Genomic DNA, 22,458 nt, shown 5'->3' with positions numbered 1-22,458 from the left:
GTGTATGTGTATATTGCTGCGGATTCGGGGGTCGGCTCTCCCCTTATCAAGGTGGGGGGTTAATCCCCTTGTCTTGTAAGCTAGCCGTCCCCCAATCCTGGAAGCTATGACGTCACTTCCAGTCGGTGGTAAGTAGGGTTGTAAGCCCAATTAGTCTTATTACCTAAGTACTACCACCGGCCGTAAGCGAGGAGATAACTCCCACCCGAGCCGCAGCGTTAATGGATACGCCGAGCGAAGCGAGCCGGTGACTCGGGCCATTAACAATAAAACTAAACCCGATCCTGAGCGGTTCCTATCGTGCCACAGGTAGTCAATTGAGAAAAGCGCAAACGATCGAATAAGAGAAAACCCAGAAAATAAGAAGAACAAATAAGGGTTTATTAATTATATTATGTACAAAAACCCAAAAGAAGAAATGAAAGGAATATACAAGAGCAAAGGACACAGGGCAAGCTTATCTAAACAGTCCTACTTACAACCCCGGACAAACAGACTCACACGGGATGGTAGTGGTAGGAGGAGAAGGTCCAAGCAGATGGTTCCAGGCGTTGAGGTCCGGCTCCAGGTGTCGACTCGTACCGTGGCGAAAACCTGGGCAGGCAGCTAGCGCGTATCGTTGGCGCGCGACCGGACCTTGCATATGGCGGGGGGGGGGGGGGGGGGAAGTCCTTCGCAAGTCCGTATGCGCAGTTCCTATGAATTAGGAGTTCCCCAGCGCAGTTCGTTCCAACGCAGCTCTCTCCGTGCCCTCTCTGTTAGCGCAGCTCTCCCACTCACTCAATGTCCGTATCAAATGGAGCGCTCCCGGATCAGTCCGTTAACAAAGGCTCGTGGCGCAGTTCGTTACGAAAGGAGGTCGTACAATGCAATCGAGCTCTCCCCGCGCAGTCCTTTCAATAGCCACGGTCCCCTTCGCAGTTGTTAACAATGGAGCTCCCTCGCGCTTGCGCTTATATAACGCGCTTAGAAATCAATGCGCGCTTCATCGAGCCACGCCTATCAGTGAGCTTACCTCAGCCCCGATTGGTCAGCGAGGGCTCACCGGCTCCGCCCTTGACGGAACATTGACAGGGCCACGCCTCGTTCTTGGCGCTCCGCCCCCTTCTTCTCCAGCTTGACCGCGTGCGTAATGGCGGCCGGGGCGAGCGCTTAAGGCAGCGATGACGGCTCAATGCAGCGAACGCTGCTGGCAAGCGAAGGCGTGTTATATAATTGGGAGGGACAAGCCCCGACTGTAGGTGGGCATGATGGAGTAGCTTGGAGAGAGAGAGAGGTTCGAATGTGATGAATGGGGCCTACCTTATTTGATTAATGCAACGCAGATTCGACTATTGGGAACATGGCCTTATTTAAACACATACTAAGGAGATAACTAAAGTCCTATGGTGACCTACGTGTTGCATATGGCCTAACTATGGGTGTGACCTTTGACCTTTTAACAAATAGAATATTTACAAGAATTATTTACAAGTGAGGGTTCTAAAACCGCAACACTATGTATATGTATATATATCAACTTGACCGTAGTTCCACCTTACTGTGGCATATTTCCAAAGTCACTTCAAATGACAAAAGTAATAGCATAATATTAACATTGCAGTATTGCAATCTCATAATGTTAACAATAATAGTAGTACAATAATTGTCAGTAATAAAAAGAATAACGTGATGCCCCCTGGCTTCTCCTGTAGATATATTTCAAATTATTTTATGTGATTAGAATAACTGTAAACCCCCTAATCTCCCCAAATAACACCAGCCGTAAACACAAACTCTCGCAAAAAGCTGATCCATGTGTGTGTTCCATTACCAATTGGCTTGCTATCGCTTGCCAAGCCGGCCATTCCTTATCAACCGTTTTGTTGGACTGCTAGCTTGTGTGCTTAAGCCACTTGGGGAGCGCACTACAAGCTGCTAGGCAATGGAACACACCCCAGAAAATGTGCTAGACCGAGGACCCTTTTCTGGTTCTGCTGCTTGTGTGATGAAAAAAGTTAATTTCGGTAGTCCTGTGCTCTTGTCCATTTAAACATCATGTGAAAAATTATTTTTCATCGATTCATCACGTGATAATGCTTTCTTTCCTTGAGGTAGAGCATTCGCTTTGTGCAGTGTTTATCACCACTCACAAGTTGGTATGTTTTGGCGGAAATCCGATGGTGTGAGACCCCGCCATCGGAGGCCGTCTTGAAAGAGTGTGAGCCAGGATCGGTCATTTTGTGCCCCATGCAATTGCATTGGATGCATGACCCTAATGCCGCCTCTCGGTGTGGAGACTACCACAAGAACATCTAAATGAGATTCTCTGAATGTGATAGGAGAAAGTGCTTGCATCCAACAACCAGACACCAAAAAATAGTTTCTTGTCTCCAATTGCAGAGCAACTTTGACCAAATGCAGACTCTATGCATCTCATAATGACCTCAGCAAGGCATGAATAGCAAGAGTGAGAATTGCTTTGCAATACATGTCTCCTACCAAGTTTCAGATCAATATCAGTAAACCCATCCTTTTATTTGGGCAGTGTATAATGCCGCGTTTGGTGCCAGAAAAAAAATAATATCCCGATGTCCGTACATGAAGCAAAAACATGCGTACGGCTTATGTGCATATTTCATACATCGTAGTTATATAACTGGAATAATTACAATTGCACTGGGCCATGGACTAACATCCAGACCTAGGGTCTGAGGCCTGCCGATCTGTGCTGCTTAATTTCGGGTAGAGTCAGGCCAGCTGTCCAGCCAATGGGTGTAAAACAGTGGGGTGGAGTCAAAGCAGCTGTAAACTGACCCATGTATAATATGTGATATTTCCGAAGTTCAAAAAGAGCATAATTCCGTTGAAAAAAAAATTGGTGAAACACCCCGAAACTCAAACTTATTCTGTATCTTATCATAACTAAATGGTTTTCATAGAATACTTACCCTGCGCAGTCAACTTGGTGCGGGCCAACTCTTCTGTTTTTGAACGTTATTTATTTATTTATTCTTTGATCCAATATGGCTGCCAGACCATGTGAGCGATGCCATCATAAATTTATATTTTCTAATATAATTGTAGCATAGATCACGTTCAATAAATTTCAAACTGATCAGACTAAGCGTTGTCCCTGTAGAATTATGACGTCATAATTATGGCACCAATGACGTAATTGTTGACAACACCTATTCCCCATATGGAGTTCTTTACAATGAGCCACATTTCAAGTTTTTTCCATGGAGCAGTTTTGGAGATATAGAGGTGCAACGTTTTTCGGTTTTTCCAAGATGGCGCCTGTAACACATGACCTATGACGTCATGATTATCATTAAAATATTCTATAGGAGGAGGCAACTATGCCTCTATTTCTATGGTGAAAATTTTGTGTCCCAGACCAACAGTTGCTGAGGAAAAAAATTTCATAATGATCGGATAAGTCTTGTACTTGTCGAATTATGACGTCATAACGAAGGTACCGATGACAATGTAATGAAATTAATGGTTGTGATCTGTTGCAGTTCCTCCCTGGTGGTTGAGATAAGGAATGATATATAAGGGGTTCGGTATGCGTGCGAGAACTGTCTGTATTTTGTGCCGATCCGAGCTGGTAAGCAGAATGAGCACTCTTTTAAATGGCTTGCTTTCTATAGGGTTTTATTTGACCGTTTGCTAATGATTGCTTCATCTCCATTTAGATTACGTGGACGTTTTGATTTCAATAAAACTCACTACTGAGAAGGAGTTTTGTGGATATATCGCCAGACATCATCATTAACATATCTTATTCCCCATGGGGAGTAGTTGACAATGCGCCAGGTCTCAATTTTTTTCCATGGAGTGGTTTCAGAGATATAGAGGTGTAACTTTTTTCGATTTTTCCAAGATGGCGCCAGTACCATGTGACATATGACATCATAATTATCATTTAAAAAAATTCTACAGGAGCCGCTCATATTCTGAAAATTGTCTCCATCAGACTAACAGTTGCAGAGGAATTTTTTTTTCATACTGATCAGATCAAGCGTTATACTTGTCGAATTATGACGTCATAATGAAGGCACTGATGGCATCATCAACATATCTTATTCCTCATGGGGAGTACTTGACAATGAGCCATGCTTAAATTTTTTTCCCATTGAGCGGTTTGGGAGATATAGAGGTGGCGTCTGTACCATGTCACCTATGATGTCATAATGATGAATAAAAAAAATTCTACAGGCGGAGGCACTCTTATGGTAAAATTTCGTATCAATCGGACCAACGGTTGCTGAGAAAATGAATTTTAAAAATGCAGCATGTACGCCACACGTACGCATGTATGCAACCGAATGCCTAACCCGGCTTTTCGCTTTGTGATTGCAGGATAATAAAGCCATGTTCCAAGTTTCAGTTGAATATGATTAAGGGTAATGAAACAACAACAACAACATGCATTTTAAGGCCATTTTCCCTGCTAGAGCGGGGGTTAGCCTTGCGGTCCCCATGACAATCTTCTCCATCTTGCCCTATTTTCTGCATCTCTCCTTGTTAACCCCCTTGCCCGCATTTCTTCTTCCACCATCTTTAGCCAAGTCTTAACTGGGTCTTCCACGTCCTCTACTTCCTTCTACATTCATTTCCATCACTCTTCTCAACCAGTCACTTTCATCCTTCCTCAACACATGACCAAACCATCTCAACCTGTTCCTCTTCACAGCATCAATCACAGGCTCTATTCCCATCATCTTTCGCAATTCATCATTTGTCTTCCTCTCTCTCAACGATACTCCGCACATCCACCGAACCATTCGCATTTCCACCCTTTCCAGCCTTCGTTGCTGCGCTACGTTCATTACCCATGTCTCACTCCCATAAATCATAACACTTCTCACACATGCAGCATACACCTTTCCCTTCAGCTTCAACGACACTCCCCTCCTCATCAGCACGCCACTCAGTTCCCGAAACTTCTTCCATGCACATCTCACTCTACCAACCGTTGCCGAGTCTGATCCACCTTCTCCATTCAGCATGTCTCCTAGGTAACAAAATGTTTTCACACCTTCCAGCTTCAAGGGTAATGGTAATGGTAATGGGTAATGTAATGGGTATTAAGGGTAATGAAAAAGATACAGAAAACCACAGGTGTGACAGAGAGCAAATCTATAGACCCCTCCCGGTAGGGGACTAACAAGCAGGTTAAGATGATTGTTGATAGGAGCAGTAACTTCTGATAAATTATATAAAACGACATATTGGAAACTGTTTGGATGAGAACCTAATTCACTTTTAAATGGCAGGTCACTGGTTTGCTCCCATGGCGATGAACATTGTTTTGGCTAGACCTTATGCCTAAGTCACACATAGGCGGATTTGTCGGCGACTACTGGCGACTGGAAAAATCGCCACCACCCGCCGACAATCGTAATGAAACCGTAATGGACGGTCGCCTGTAGTCGTGGTTATCCTCCCCAGGTCGGCTGCAGTCGGCAAGAGCCGCAAAGGGGCCAAATATTTTTTTAAATGTTTAAAAACGGCGCGTTCAGTCGCACTCAAAAAAAATCCGCCATGCTGTCGTGATGGAACCGCCATGCTGTCGTCGGTATCCGTAATAAGAGCGTAAAGCGGCCGCAACCCAGTCGCTCATAGTCTTCCGCAATCGCCCCACCAGCTAGCACGGCAGAGATGCGAATGCCATACGGCCTTCCTGCGGCATCTTCCCGACTACGGGCCGACACTGTTGCGGCTGCATATCGACTACAGAAGAACTGCCACGTCTCCCCTGCGGCTATGGGAGACTGACGACGACAGCAGTAGGACTCGTGGCGGCCGAGTTACGGCCACTGGCGACAGAGATACGACTGCCTGGCGACTGCATTATGACATACCACGATTCCATGGCAAGACAGGATGGTGTGAGGGTCTCCGTGGAGTGAGGTCCTGTGGTGCCGACAAGGATATGGCTTTATTGTTTGGACTTGGGACTTTTGGGAACTTTATTTTTGGGACTTTGGTCCTTTTGGAAACTTTATTTATGGGACTTGGGACCAGTGGAAATAATTTGTTGGACTTTATTTCCATTCTCTCTCCCTGCAGAAAAGTTTGATTATTACATTACAATGACACATCTTTATTAACTTTCTTATTGTACATCAAACATCTTTATGCTTCATGTCATACATCATTGAAATGAATAAAGTGAAATGTAAAATAGAGAAATAAAGATTTAAAAAGTTGTGTGAATCGTCTCCAATCGCCGGCGGTCTTATTGCAGTCTTGCGGACGTCGGAGTAAACCGCCACCCGGCCCCAATGCAGTCGCCGCGATCCGCCATCGGTCGTAATCTAGCCGCCAGACTGTCGCCACGCTGCCGCCGTGCATCCGCAATGCAGTCGTCGTCGATCTTCAACAGTCGCCATCCCACTCGGGGCGTCGTCGCAATGCAGTCGCAATGTGGCCGCCTGCAGTCGCCATACTGCCGCCTGACCATATTTGACCGCCCGAAATCGCCAGTAGTCGCCGAAAAATCTTGATCGCCGGCAGTCGCCAGTAGTCACCAAAATATCCGCCTATGTGTGACTTAGGCATTAACGATTGCAGTTATTTTTCAGAAAGTTTGAAATCGACACACTTTTAATCCCCTAAAAGCGTAACTCACAAATTGCAGTCCATCACCGGCTAAATATACATCAACGAAAATCTTGTGTCACCTCTGACATCACAGCTACCCGATTGCCATTGATCACACAAAGATACAAATAAGACTTTGATCCGGAATTGTTGTTGTTCATGGCAATTATCAAAGTTTGTACATCACAAAATTGCTTTGATATCCAAAATTTGTAATTTTGATGTTAATGTTCACTAACATTTGTGTCACCTGCACATAAAGTGTGTTCGAGAGAGAGAAAGGTAAACCTATTTATCTCGTAATGCCTCAGATTTCCAGAGCAATTCGAGCAAACATCTTCCCACAAAGTCCGCCGTGGAGATGATATGCAGTTCTCATTTTCTTACTACTACTACTTGATGGGTGCGGTTCGCCAGCCTTCCATCGCTCGCCTCTTTCAAGAATTGGACACTGACCTGTCTGGACACCTTTCTGACCGGGAGCTTCGGACACTCGCAACCAGGGTGTACGCTTCCCCACTTACCCTCCAGGTACTACAAAATGCACTTATCTTGTAGTACTACCAAACTTGCTTCACATTCACTTCCTGTTTACTTTTCTTTTTTATACATAGTCTAAGATCATGGAAGAGCTAGTACTAGTACACTGAAAGGATCAGGACCCAGCAGGACAAAAATGAACAGCAGAGGAGGGGCACCAATAGCAGAGCCGAAGTCCAAGACAGAGGGAGGTTGACAAACAAAGGGTGTGGGGAGGAAAGCGAGGCAGGAGAGGATGCATGAGGTGGACAAGATGCATACAGAGGGAAAAACTGGAGATTTGGAAGGAGGAGGGTTTGGGGTGTGGGGGGGGGGGGGGGGGGGGAGGGAGCGGGGTGGCTAACGAGTGGAGTTGAGCAGTGATCCTGGATTTAGGTAGGCTTGATGGTGGACCATGTGTACCCTATGGGGGGGGGGGGGGACAAAGCATGGAAAGGGCATATGGTTCGAGACCAGAAAGGAGGCGGTTGAAGACAGAGACCACCGACCTGTCTGTGATGGCGAAGTGACGAGGACCATAGACTCGGCTTCATCGCAGGAGATTCCAATATTCTTGAAGGCCTTGGTTTCCGTGGCGCCAAGTTGGGCAAGACGTGTGGTAGGGGAGCCAGCCCAAAGGGGAGAGCAGTACTCCCCTCTGGGCTGGCTGCGGATGAAAGCTTTGTAGGTGGATCGTATTATTCACTTATTCCGTTTACATATTTTGTTAGGCTATTTCATCCAATGCAATGTTATACTTTTAGGAAAGATGCCGTTGCACCTTTTTCCATAATCATTGATAAACAGAACAGCAGGCCTCTCATCTTTCTGAAAGGCAGCTGCGTCATGATTCAGTGCACCCTGCTGGCACTACAGTGTTTTTTCAGTTTGAATGAAAGCCCGCAAAGGATGTAACATAGCAGCAGAGATGTTAAGAAGTCTGCTGATGGGCTACCCTGCAGACCTATGTGTCATCATTCTGACTGTCAAAATGCTGCAAACCTGTAGGGATCTTCTTCAACGGCCCAAATTATAACCACCTTCTTGTGATTGGATCGGCCAGGAAATCCTTTTTGCCCAAGTCTTTCACAAACTGGCTGGCTGTGTCTTGACATTCGACTGAAGGTGGCAGAAGCTGGAAGTTTGTTCGGACTGCCGGCGATGACTCACCAACTCTTTGCGAGAGACCGTGGTTGCGATCTCCATTTGCAGGTTTCAGAAGATGGGATGGAGTCCTCCCATGACTCAGTGTCCACCATCATTAAAGTAGGATCACCTTTCGATGACCAAGTTCATCCATGAAACGTTCTCCTTTTTGTGTGCATCCCCCATGCCTCATGCACAGAATATGCTATGCAGTAGAAGATGATAACTTCCTCGTCTATGCTCAAGTTCACCCCGTTTTGTATTCATCTAGAGCTTAGTTGGTTTGGTTTTGGGCAGGCAGCACCTCTTTATAGTCAGGTTCACTATGTTTTTTCGTTCAAAATCATGGTAGATTAGCAAACCTATACATTTTTGGAAACGTTATTACATGGAAAATCTGAAAATCAATGTTTACATTTGCCAATTCCGACTAATTCGATTCGACCAATCGACCAATTCCATTCGACCATTCGACCAATCGTTTCGATCGACCATTCGACCAATTCGATCGATTCGATTCGATCGACCATTCGACCAATTCGATTTGCCAATCAATTTGACCGACCTTTGCTTGTGTGGAACGGACTGTGAAAACGATGCGGACTATATTGTCGGATACGACACACAGGACAGTGATGACGAACTCTAAATGGCATATTCTGTAATCGTGTATGTTTGATGCCATTGACTGCCTGTGTATATTTTGTCATTGACTGCCTATGTAGATGTGAAGTTATACTGACTGCATGTGTATATATGATTTTTCTGACTGCCTGTGTATGTTTGGTGATATGAATTATTGTGACACATTTTGATGTTATTAACTGCCTGTACAAAATGATAACATGTATTTGATTATGCAACTTATCGCGAATATAAAGACAGTATTTTGCAATTCAAAACCTTTGATTCGTGTCTTACCATTCCCCATAGCACTAATTTGATACTTTCATTGGATTCCTTGTCCCTGAAAATATAGGTTTAGTATATTTTAAAAAGTTTTTAGGGTAATTAGAGGCAGAAATAGAACAAAATATGTATTTTACAGTGGCCATTTTTAAAATCCAAAATGGCCGCCATACAGGTATCTCTCCAAATGTAAACATTGATTTTTAGTTTCCTTATGCTATAACCTTTCCAAAAATGTATAGGTTTGCTAATCTACCATGATTTTGAACGAAATACAATTTATTGACATAGTGAACCTGACTATTAGGTTTTTGCTTTGATGCAGAGCATTGTCTAACACTGAGGTTGACATCTTCTTCTTCACTGGAGTAGGTGCAGTCTTTATTATTTTTGGAACACATGCTGGCTGGCATTTTTGGTTACAGCCAGCCAGATTACTTTACTTTTCCACAAGGGACCACGTGGCCCTGGCTGCTTGTCAGGGGTCACCGATGGCACTCTACGGAGTGCCAAGAAGGTAAGTGCCCAAACCCCTATAACGTATAATCTCAGAGATGCTCCTTAATTTGTGCATATCCTGAAAGACTTTTGCTTCATCAGCCAAAACTCAGGCCAGTTTATTCAGCTCATAAAAATAATTTATTTTATGTATTTACAAATTGTTAAACCTCTGGGGAAATGCCACAATAACCAATTTACTTTTGATTGAAACCCACTCTCCTCAGCTTGTAACTTTTAAGGACGTTTCTCGAATTCTTCCCTTTCCTTTTCCAGAACCTGAGCCAGTTGGAGCAAATGCTCATTAACTGTTCTCACTTGACTCCCCCCAATGGAACGTTGGTTGCAACCTCTGTGCCCTCTGAGCCTTATTACACTCGTGGCATGGCAAGTATTTTTTGTAAGGGTTTTTGGGGGGGAAAAGGGGGGGTGGGGGGGTGAGGGGTTTGGGTCGGGGGTGGCATAACCAATAAAAATGCGGAAATGCAAATTCTATGCATGTGCAGCTTTTTGATCCATTTGAATGAAAATCTAAGAGAGCTAATTCAAAAATTGTCTCCTTTTGGCAATGCTTGAAGTGCAGTGTTCAGTTATTCGTTTGTTTCCTTTCGGATCTGCATTCATTTTGGTTCAAAGGTAGGATTTCATTTATTCTTGTGCCTCTGTTCCAAATGCAGCATCTTTGTATTTAATTAAGTAGGTGGCCCTGGACTGACGACACGGAATAATCATAATACCGAGTCCCCTTGCAAGGAACTTCAATGCGAGCGGACGCCATTAGGCACATCAATCATGTGCAATGGTTGCCAACCTGTGGTTGTTTGTCCATGCATTATTCTATTAAAATGCTGAGCGTCAAGCAAGGAAGCAGCACGTGCCATTTTATAAGTCTTTGGTATGACTCAGACAGGGTTCGAACCGCCGGACTTCCATACTCAGAGTGGATGCTCTAACCATTACGCCTCCGAGTCCGTGATGAAGCACAACATATTTTTTTTAACTTTTAAGAAAAATATTTTAAGGTTACTTATTGACTGCCCCTCGTGTGTGTATACATATATACATATATACATATACATACATACATATATACATACGTATACACACACATACATACACATACAAAACAAAACAAAACAAACCAAGAATGACACAAAGTTCTTTCTGCACTGATTTTGCCATTCACGCTTGGCTGTGCTTTTTCCTTTTTGATATAGTTATAGGTATATGGGAGGAGAAAGGCCCGGAGAGAAGAAGGTTGAAAAAAAAAAATGTACAGCAGTTTTTTTTTTAGTGTTAACACGCAGATTTTTTCCACAATTGTGGAAGTTGGTTTCTGCTGAATGAAAAATAGGTGTCTCTGCTGAGTGCAGGGAGGTGTATCTATTAGGCTGGGGGCGTTCGCTCTGCTAAATTACGCAAACGACCTCTGTCCTCAAAACCAGCTAGGCCCAAGCATAGGTGGGTGGAAAATGTATTTTGAGCCATTTCAGGGCACTTTGAATTCATTTTGAGCTGGGGGAGAGCGTTTATTTCAGACTGGGAAGATCACTTTGAGGCGGCGATAGAAATGATTACTTTCCTGATGTTAAAAGATTACTTGGTACTAAAAATGCTCCCCTCCTCATACTGAGGAGTCTCTGGCTGGCTTTCCAGCCAGCAGTACGGGTTTCACTGCAAGGCATGGTCGAATGATAAGTATAATTTCAGTGGCATGACTGCAAACTCAGGGATGCGGAACCAGCAGAACTCTTTACACGAGCCTGTGCTCACCACTGTGGTTGGAAAAGTCACAGGTTTGGATACAATTAGCTGACTGACAGTGGTATGGTAACTACCAGCAAGTTGCCAGAAGTATTAATACAAGGAGCTGATACTCTAGGTTCCCCACCTTTTGGGTGGTATGATGAACAGATCTGTGCAATATGAAAACTAAATGAATGTTAAATGATTTTATATATATATATATATGTTTAAATATCACATACACAAGCCATGTTACTAAGATGGTTGACATAGCAATATAATTTAGCCAATCACAGCCGTTATCTAATCAGGTTGCGATAATGTCATGAGGAATAGATATCTGCAATATGAAAGCGAAATGATAAATGTTTTTAGAAATATCTCGTACACAAAAGTACATGGACGGGTGATCGGTTGGTCGGCCGGAGGTCATTTTAATGTCCATCTCTGACCTTGTCGGAGGGGCGAGGGACAATAATGTAGATTAACAAGGCAAAAACCTTTGTGGTCTTCAGAACAGTGGAGATGGAACATTGGCGAGGTTATTTTTTAAATTATCCTATATTTTGTTTATTTTAATGTTATTTCAAGATCGTTTATTTACTTAATTTTTTTTCGTGAGTTTTCATACATCTTCCTCATCAAATCCCTCACCCTTTCCTCCATTGTGGTACAGCCTCCTGTTACGCTACTCCTGCTCCAAGGCTGCTCTCCTGTTGCAAACCTATTGAAAAAGACTTTCAAAGAAGAAAATGTATACAGGTGATGGGAGAAATCTTCATAGAACATTAACATGGACACGTGACCATGCATCGCCAGTAATTAATAAATTGCAAATCGATGTGCTTTCATTGTAAATAAATTCCGAGTTTACATTATCAACAACTCTGTCAAAGGACCAGTTCCAGGAGCAGTGTCACTTATTCCCATTTTTAGCTCACCTGGAACGAAGTTCAGGGGAGCTTATGCGATGGCGCTTTGTTCATCCGCCAGTCAGTCAGTCCATAAACATTTGAAACTTCTTCTCCGAAACCGCTGATGAGATTGTGACCAAATTTGGCACAAATTATATTTGTTGTGTTGTGATTAAAGTTTGTTCATGGCATTAAAAAATCAAGGTTTAAGGGGGTATAGCAGGGGTCAAAGTGGATCCAGGTTTGACCCCCCAAAATAGGAATTTGCTTTTTCCTCTGAAACTACACTCAATATTTCGATGAAACTTTACCACAACCTTCATCACCAGTGATGTACCAAAGTTTGTTCACGGCATTAAAAAAAAATCTGCCCCTTTGGGGATGTACGGGGGAGTTGCCCCCCAAAATAGGTATTTGCTTTCTTCTCAGAAACTACACATGCAATTCTGATGAAACTTCACCACAACCTCAAACACCTGTGTTGTACAAAAGTTTATTCCTGGCATTTAAAAAAATCTGGGTCTAAGGTGGTCTATTTGGGGGGGGGGGGGGGTGTGAGGGTCTTGTCCCCCCAAAATAGGTAATTGCTTTTTTCTCAGAACCTACACACACAATTTTGATGAAACTTCACCACAACCTTCATCATCCGTGATGTACCAATGTTTGTACAAAGCATTGGAAAAATCAGGGTCTGAGGAGGTACATTATTAAGTCATGTGGGAGGGGGGGGCGGGGGGGGGTGGTTGCCCCCCAAAATAAGTATTTCTTTTTTTTTGTTTGTTTAAAGTCTTATGATTATGTTAGTGTGATTCTACATGCTGCACTGTCTTCTAGCAACAATTGAAATTGGTTTAAAATACCTTTAGTCAGTGCAGTATACTGTTTATTCTACCAGGTGAATTGGTATTGCCCCTATGTTTATTTTCTCTCTTGGGGTTGTTTATTCAAATTTGAAATGAATTGGCAAATATGCCGATTAAAGTTTTATTCCACTGTACCACATCCCACTCCACTGCAGGTTTGAAGTGATGGGTGAGGAAGATATCGCCTTCAAAATGATTCACAGCAACGTTTCACACGTTGTCGCACAGTTGGACGACATTCGGAAAAACCCCAGGTATCATCACCCAGAGCACGGATTCCTCATCCTCACCACACAGCCACAGGCTTCCATCATCAATGTGCGGTGGTACTGTTTCTCACAGGAAGTTTGTGTGTCTCAATGACAACATGGAGCACGGACAGGCTGGTGCCGTTGCTGTGCGAGCGGTGCTGAGGGATTTCTACGAGTCGCTATTTCCACAACTGACACGCTTTGAGCTTCCACCTGGTTATCGAAATCGTTTTCTGCACATTTGCAAGCTGAATGAATGGTGAGAAGTGGGGACAAGGATATTCTAGAATAGCAACAGGGAGTGAAGGTGGAGTTTTTAATGCAGTAGGAGAGTGTCACCGTTTCAGTTGTACAGTAGGAGGGTATGAATATGATGGTGGTGGCGGAGCAAGAGGATATGTTGACGTACTGCTAACACGGTCTTGTTTTGTATCACCAAAGGCGGAAATTCCGGGATCAACTGCGGTTCTGGACACACCTTGGCCTGTTTCTGCTCATCCTGCTGACAATTCTGTCATTTTGCTCAGAGAAGGTCAGATTACAACCGTTCCTGACTTGCGATTTGAACATTCATGTGCAAACCTCATGATCATTGCACACTGCCCACCTTTGGTACTGTTCATTTCAATGCCCTTTCGAGATCTCTGTCTCCACTCCTCTCCGCACTTCATCCACAATTTCCTTAGATGCTGGGAAGGGTTGTTGTTGTTGTGCTATAAATGTTATATAATTTTTTTCTTTGCATGAGCCCCCTTGTATGCTCTTATCATTTAGTTAAAAATAATTCAGTTGTATAAATATATAAAAAATTCATTCAGGTTTGAGGGAAAAGTTTTAATTTAAAAAACAGGCCGCGCCTGTCCACTCGCAGTTCCTGCTTGGAAACACCCAGTTCTGGCTCTTCTTCCTCGACCACCAGCAAGATGTCGGCACACGGCCGCCCGCAATGAGATCCCTCGAGCCCGAGAGCAAAATGTCACCGTTCGTACAAGGTTCAGGGCGAGAATGTGCAAGAGCGAATCACGACCGTTCGCTATCGTCTTTGGTAGGACAAGGCACGAGAGCGATAAAGGTCGGTCAGAGCGAGAAGCCAAGGAGAAGGGAAGAGAGAATGTCTGCTAGCGCATCAAGCCAAGAAAAAGAGCGAATAAGCGAAAATGTCCGCTCACGCATTCTTTTATCACCCAGCCGTTGACGTTATCTGGGGTGCTTTGCCAATCAGCGAGTTGCTCCCTACCAGTCCTTCCCGTCAATCCAAACCCCGCCCAATCACAGCTCTTTGGGGGGTGGCCTCCGCCTGCCCGATCTGTGTGCTTCCCAAGTCGGGGTTGTCTGTGGTAGGGCTTGATGCATGATTTCCGGTTAGCTTTTTAGTGAGTTTCAATGCGGGCTATGTGTCTATGGTGTGGTGCCAAAAGGGACATAGGAAATAAATTACAGAGGTAACGACATACAAGGGATAAATTACCCATAATCCCTGAGCTAATCAACATACCTCACTCGTAATGGGACGAAGATACACTTAATCCGAAACAGTCTACCGGATGCCTACTTATAGTACATCGAGGTGGTTCTTCTTCCCGACAGTCGGAGCATGCTAATCTATACAAATCTACCTGGACTAAATTATCCCTACCCCCACAAACGTAACTATATATATATATATATATACATATATATATATATATATATATATATATATGTATATATATATATTATAAACAAGGATCAGTGGAAATGTCTTTTTTTGAGCAAATACTCCATGACCCTCTTTTTTTTTCTTTTTTTACAATACCTGTATGGGCCTTATAAATAATAGGATCAATGAATCAACTTTGAGCAAATACTCCGACTCAAAGAATAGCAAAGCATTGAAAACAAAAACAAAAAAACCTTACACTTGCATTTGATGGGTCTCCTAGACCCGAAGACTGGAAATGTGTAAAGTTGTTGACGCCTGTATCCCAAAGTTGTTTACTTTATAAATCAGTTGCTCCGATCGGGTTTAAAAATATTTCTAATGTTAGTAAGTGATGCTAACATCCCATTTATCATTTCACTTGCAGGTTTCATCAGTGCGTCGCCGTTTGCTGCGAAGACGTCCACATGGGATGTGGAAAGACAAGATTGCGGTTTAGGGTGAAAGGGCTTTCTATCGACGTTTGAGAATGTGAAAAAAAAAATGGAGGGGGTGAGGAAAACACGGAGACGACTCTGCACTTGTATTTCACGATCAACTCAGGGAATGCCAAATCCACTGTGCTGCAACAAGAACACGCAGGTTGTCATTTCCATCCCCATAATTACTGTAACTAGTGATAGTGACACAGCAGCTGCTCGGATGCAAGACGAACAAGCCAAACTTGTCTTCGGAATGCTGGGATGAGCACGCAGCAAAGACTTCTGTACAAATGGCAGGTTGTAATTTATTACGGTATTTTTATTCGTTGGTTTTTGTTTTTTGTATACAGGGTTTGAATGCATTGACGTTGCAGCCCTAATGGTAAAATAAAGAAACCAGGACCTTCACAGGTAAAACAAAATTCATTGGACACGGCTAGCGAATTGTACTACAGTTGCTTTCAACATCGAGGACGGATGGGGCGGGATGGCAGTGAAACCCGAGGTTGCAGTGCTGATTATCCTGCTCGGCTCTTCAACATGTACATAGTAACTGATGCCAACTATTTATTAATTTTGCACTTGCTTAAACTAGATGGATGCAGGTGACACTTCCACTATTCCCTTTAATTTAAAAATTGATCAGAAACCTGTGCTCGGTGGTTCCTTCCCACATTGTGCAGACGGTCACAACAGGGTCCATAATTGCTCGATTCGGTAAGCAGCAGCCAAATCGTTGCCTCCTTGCAAACAAAACTCCATCAGCAATCTCACCAGTTATTTATGTGTTTTAATTGATTGTAAAATAAACATTTCAAAATTTATATACTTTTGCTTGCTTTCCATTTTAATATGTGATGTTGCCCTTATTTCCCATCAACACTTCCACTGCACTTTGTACACTGCAAGCGCATCCGTGTTCCGTCTCCTTCCATCCCGTGTATCATCGGCTTCCTTTAACATTTGAAGCGATCCAAAGATCACCGTTTGGGATGGTGTGTTGGTGAGAGAAAAAAATGCTCCGAGAGAAATTGCCAAAAATTTACATGTATCCTTGCAAAACAGGCTCAACACTAGAACGGCACTCGGTAGAGCACATAGCTCCACCAGGCTGAACACTTTTTGTATCCCAATGATAGACCGGATCTAGATCCGAACCTGAACCAAAATCCAATCGGCTCGTTCCTTTCACCTAACTAATTCATCTACCATGTGTTGGCATAATCAGTCCACAACTTTTTGAAATATTGTGCTACATATTGTTTTTGGCCCGATCTCTCAATGGTGAAAAATCACTTAAAAACTAAATAATTCTCATATGCAAATCCATATTCTGATCTTCACCAAAATCGAATAGATTAGTCCTTGTCACACACACAACCTGTCCACCAAGTTTCGTCAAAATCCATCCATAATTTGAGATATCGTGCTATGTGTCGGTTTTAGTCCTATCACTCAATGGTGAAGAATCACTTAGAAATTTAAAAATTGTCCTATTCAAATCCATATTCAGATCTTCACCAAAATCGGATCGATTCGATCTTGTCACACACTCAATCTGTCCACCAAGTTTCATACAAATCTGTCCATAATTTTTTGAGATATCCTGCTATATATTGGTTTAGCCCAATCACTCAATGGTGAAGAATCACTTAAAAAGTCTTTCAGCCGGATTTGGATTAGAATCTTCACCAAAATTGATTCAATTCTTCCTTGTCACACACCCAAACTCTCCAAGTTTTGACCGAATCCGTCAACAACTTTGAGATATTGTCCTATATATTGTTTTTGGCCCTATCTCCCAATGGTGAAGAATCACTTTTAAAAAATCTACTAGCTGGATCCGGATCTTCACCAAAATCTAATCATTTCGTCCTTGTCACATACGCTAATTATCCGCCAAATTTCTTCCGATTCCGTCCACTTCTTGAGATATCTTGTTCACAGACAGACAGACAAACATGGGTGTAACCATAACCTCCATCCACCTTCGGTGGCAGAGGTAACAAAGAAAAACAACAAAAACACTTTATAAAGTTTTAGATTTATTTTAACTCATCATTATTTAATCTACACAATTGTTGGAGTTTTTTTTCACATCTTCAAGATCCAAAAGACATTACGATTTAAGTAATTTATAAGCTTTCACCATGTACACTCAATACAACAACAACACATGCATTTTAAAGGCCATTTTCCCTGCTAGAGCGGGGGTTAGCCTTGCGGTCCCCATGACAATCTTCTCCATTTTGCCCTATTTTCTGCATCTATCCTTGTTAACCCCCTTGCCCGCATTTCTTCTTCCACCATCTTTAGCCAAGTCTTTCTCTGTCTTCCCCGTCTTCTACTTCCTTCTACATTCATTTCCATCACTCTTCTCAACCAGTCACTTTCATCCTTCCTCAACACATGACCAAACCATCTCAACCTGTTCCTCTTCACAGCAATCACAGGCTCTATTCCCATCATCTTTCGCAATTCATCATTTGTCTTCCTCTCTCTCAACGATACTCCGCACATCCGTCGAACCATTCGCATTTCCACCCTTTCCAACCTTCGTTGCTGCTCTACGTTCATTACCCATGTCTCGCTCCCATAAATCATAACACTTCTCACACATGCAGCATACACCTTTCCCTTCAGCTTCAACGACACTCCCCTCATCATCAGCACGCAACTCAATTCCCGAAACTTCTTCCATGCACATCTCACTCGAGCAACCGTTGCCGAGTCTGATCCACCTTCTCCATTCAGCATGTCTCCGAGGTAGCAAAATGTTTTCACACCTTCCAGCTTCACGCTGTCTCCAAGATCCAACTCAACATTTCCCCCATCTGCAGCTCCCTCTGTGCACACCTTACATTTGAATGTAGCTGCCACACTGGTTAATGACCCCCTCAGACCACTACATTTTTGATGAACCCAATCAGCGCACATTGTACACTGAATGGAGTTCACTCCGACACCCTTCCTACACACAGCACACGGCCACTTCCCAGTTCTTTCCACCTCACCACATGCTTTACCACTTGCCATCACCTTCGTCTTTCCGATATTCACCTTCAGACCTTTTGTCTCCATACATTCCTTCCACGTGTTCATCTTTTCCTTCAGTCCATCCATACTTTCCGCAATCAACACCAGATCATCTGCATACAACAACTCCCACGGTAAACCCTCCTTTACGTTCTGAGCCAGCACCTCCATCACAGCTACAAATAGTAGTGGACTTAGTACCGACCCCTGATGCACTCCCACCTTCACCTCAAACTCACCACTGTTCCCGTCCTTCGTCCTTACAGCTGTGCGCGCTCTTTTGTACATTGCCATCACTACTCTGATCAACCATTCCTCCACTCCTAACTTCCTCAATGCCCATGTCAATACTTTGCGTGGAACCCGATCGAATGCTTTCTCCAGATCAATAAACCCAAGAAACAACTTCTTCCTCTTCTCCATGTACTTCTCCTGCAACTGCCTCACAATGAAAAGCGCGTCTGTCGTTCCTCTTCCTGGCATAAATCCAAACTGCATTTCATCGATCTTCACTTTCTTCCTTATCCTCCTCTCCAACACCCTTTCCAATACCCTCATTCCATGCTCCAATAACTTTATCGCTCGGTACGAGCCACACTCCAGAGGGTCACCTTTCCCCTTGTATAGAGGGACGAGGGTACTCAGTTCCCAATCCACTGGAATGCGGCCTTTCACCACCAGATTACAGATCTCTGTCATTCTCTTCACACCCCAACTTCCTGCTGCCTTCAACATATCTCCCACAACTCCCGTCGGCCCTCCCGCTTTTCTACCCTTCATTGCTTTTGTCGCTTCCCTGGTGTTGGGAAGGTGTTGGAATCCCTGGTGTTGGCTTAGCGGTCAGGGTGCGGCTTAGGATCCTAGGATCCTGGGTTCGAATCCTGGTCGATTGCTGAATTAACGCCAGGGGGGTTGACTCAGCCTGTCATCCTTCTGAGGTCGGCAAATTGAGTACCAGTTCACTGGTAATTCCCTGCTTGTCGTAAAAGGCGACAAAAAGGGTTGGCGGCAGGAAGGGCATCCGGCCGTAAAACATTGCTTCAAAAAGGGGACCGAAAAACAACAACAACCACGGTCCCCAAAAAAAGGCCAAGCCCCGCTTGCGGGGAAAAATGGCCTCTAAAGGTGGTTTTTTTTTTTTTTGTTTTTGTTTTTTTTTAAATTGCTTTTGTCGCTTCCTCAACTTCCTTCTCAGTTATCTTCTCTGCCGGTCCTAAAACTGGGTTACTCTCTATGTTGCCATCCCATTCATTCTCTGTATTCAACAGCATTTCCTTATATCTTTTCCATCTTCCTTTAATTCCATCTGGGTCAACGATTTGTCCCACTTCATCCTTCAAGCAACTCACCCCCATCACATCACACCTCTTTCGCTATCTGCTTTGCAATCCTGAATACTGCTTTCTGACCCTCTTCCGAATCCAAGCGTTCTCCGAACATTTTCCTACATGCCTCCTGCGCCTTTGCTACCTCTTTCTTTGCAGCCTTCCTGGCTGCCTTATAACTTTCATGCTCTGCTGTTTCTGCTCCCGTACCCTTCGCCTTCTGCCACTCCTTGAACTTCTTCCTCTTCTCATCAATCCTCTTTCCAACTTCATCATCCCACCACCATGTTTCCGAGTGCCTCGGTGGTCCTTTTGTCCATCCACATACCTCACCAACGGCTCCCAACAGACTAGCTTTCATTGACATCCAACCACTTTCAAGCTCAACCACATCATCCTCGACCCTACTCAGCCTCTCTTTTAATGCCTCCCTTACTGTCACCTCTTTCAACCTCCACACCTTCATTCTCGGTTGGTACTTCACCCGCCGAGCTCTCCTCGCACCTTTCACCCTTACGTCGCAGACAACCAAGTGGTGCTGTGAAACAGCCTCCTCCCCCGGGATCACCTTTGTGTGTCGGAGGTGCCCCCTATCTCGCCTACGCACCATCAGGTAGTCAACGGTTGTCGTCGACCCACCTGACGTGTATGTAACAAGCTTATTATCCTCTTTCTGGAACTGAGTATTACAAATCAACAAATCAGCTCCATCAGCAAACTCCAAAATCCTTTCACCTTCTCCATTTCTCACACCATATCCGTAACCCCCATGAACTCCGTCAAAACCATCCATACTCCTTCCCACATGTCCATTTAGGTCTCCTCCTACCACAACAACTTCCTCATCTTTCACGTTTTCCATCAGCTTCTCTATCGCACACCAGAACTTGTCCTTCTCTTCATCGCTTCGACAAACCTGCGGAGCATATCCCGAGATGACGTTCACCAAGAGCTTTCCAATCATCATTTTCACCATCATCAACCTATCACTCACTCTGGTCACACTCACCACACTGTCTACAAACTCGTCAGAAAACAGGACACCAACACCATTCACGCCCCCCGGGCACCCTTGCCACACAAACTTGTATTTCTGTCCATGCCTACCCTTCACCATTCTCACACCACTTCCCTTCCATCTCGTCTCTTGCACACAACATATGTCCACTCTTCTTCTGACCAATACTTCCACCACTTCTCCTGATCTCCCTGTCATTGTCCCTACATTCCATGTCCCAAACCTCAGAAACCGATCTCCACTTCGGGCTGTACCCTGCCCACATGTAGTTGTAATTGTCATGGTTCTCTTTTTGAGGCAATGTTTTTATGGCCGGATGCCCTTCCTGACGCCAACCCTCTTAGTCGCCTCTTACAAAACGCATGGATACGGCGTACCTATTCTTATCCAGGGTACACACTGGGAAACGTTTAAAACATGGGGGGGGGGGGGGGGGCGTCAGCATCACGGCTGCGGTTTAAACATATTTAAATAAATATTTAAACAAAACCATGAAAACAATCTGGGAAGTCTCTAAGTGAGAACGTGGATTTGAGAAAGCAGGAGCAGAGGTGAAAGAAAAACGAGATATAGGGGGCGGGGCACAAGTCGAGACGAGGAGACCGCACGAGACACCAGGCCACACGAGGCGCACGAGGCGCGAACAAAGAAACGACTAATTACACACAAATTTGCAACAACTACAAAACCAAAACCAAATGGAAACACTAACATACACAACAAAATACGCAGCGGAAATTTGACAAAGAAACGAACGGGAAAACACTCAAACTTTGATGCCGTGGAGAGATCGAAGCAAGCCCCGTCGCTCGAGGGACCGGAAGCCCCAATGCATGATGGATTATTGAAACTGATATGAGGAATAAACAGACTGGATATCTGCGATCAACGGTAAACCTCCTTCATTACCTGTAATCCACTTTTTTTTTTTCGGATCAGCATAAGATTGACCTACAGCATAGTGTAAATCAAGAAAATGTGTCCCCATCTACAAGTTTAAACATAAAACTCGACATCATGAAAATTGGAGGAAAATTATTCAACTTAGGATGAAAAAGTTTTTGTTAATAAAGTCACAATCTGAAAAAGTAGGTCAAGGACAAATCAAATATCAGAGGCAGAACTTCAGTGCAGGTACATTATGATGCAAAAACATCTGAGAAGGGCAAGTCCGAGTTTCCTCATTGGCAAAAAAATGCTTTTTTTCAGACCATTTTACCTTTAACCCAGAGGGGTATGATGTGAATCAAGCGTAAATGCACTTTACTATAAGCTATCTCGAGGGAAATTTCATTCATATCAGACAGACCTGTCGGGTTATGGTGAAAAAATGTCAATGTCCAATTAGGTCATGACCTTGAAATTATGTCAAGGTCAAAAAAGTCAATTCCACATAATTTCCCATTATCGATGCAAAATTTCATTCTGAACATGCCAGTCAGCTCCGAGATACCTCAGACATTGACAACAACAACAACAACATGCATTTTAAGGCCATTTTACCTGCTAGAGCGGGGA

The 22,458-nt window shown here is 43.8% G+C and overlaps 1 protein-coding gene across 4 annotated transcripts in view; it reads left to right on the top strand.

Annotated features, from left to right (window-relative positions):
* The window catches only part of GNPTAB (N-acetylglucosamine-1-phosphate transferase subunits alpha and beta), a 66,008-nt gene extending 49,623 nt beyond the window's left edge, over window positions 1–16,385 (top strand). For all 4 annotated transcript variants that reach the window (XM_068122280.2, XM_078781681.1, XM_068122281.2 and 1 more), the window contains 7 exons: window positions 6,906–7,125; window positions 9,943–10,053; window positions 12,089–12,174; window positions 13,345–13,443; window positions 13,532–13,699; window positions 13,882–13,972; window positions 15,507–16,385. In XM_068122280.2, the coding sequence (XP_067978381.2) occupies window positions 6,906–7,125; window positions 9,943–10,053; window positions 12,089–12,174; window positions 13,345–13,443; window positions 13,532–13,699; window positions 13,882–13,972; window positions 15,507–15,578 (847 nt within the window). In that variant the 3' untranslated portion in view covers window positions 15,579–16,385. The remainder of the gene's footprint in view (window positions 1–6,905; window positions 7,126–9,942; window positions 10,054–12,088; window positions 12,175–13,344; window positions 13,444–13,531; window positions 13,700–13,881; window positions 13,973–15,506) is intronic.
* Window positions 16,386–22,458: the final 6,073 nt, after the last annotated feature.

The sequence above is a fragment of the Myxine glutinosa genome, chromosome 7 (genome assembly GCF_964187855.1).
Source record: "Myxine glutinosa chromosome 7, kmMyxGlut1.1, whole genome shotgun sequence".
Lineage (NCBI taxonomy): Eukaryota > Metazoa > Chordata > Myxini > Myxiniformes > Myxinidae > Myxine > Myxine glutinosa.
Note: the sequence above shows the minus strand (reverse complement) of the source record. Positions and strands in the feature narration are given on the sequence as shown.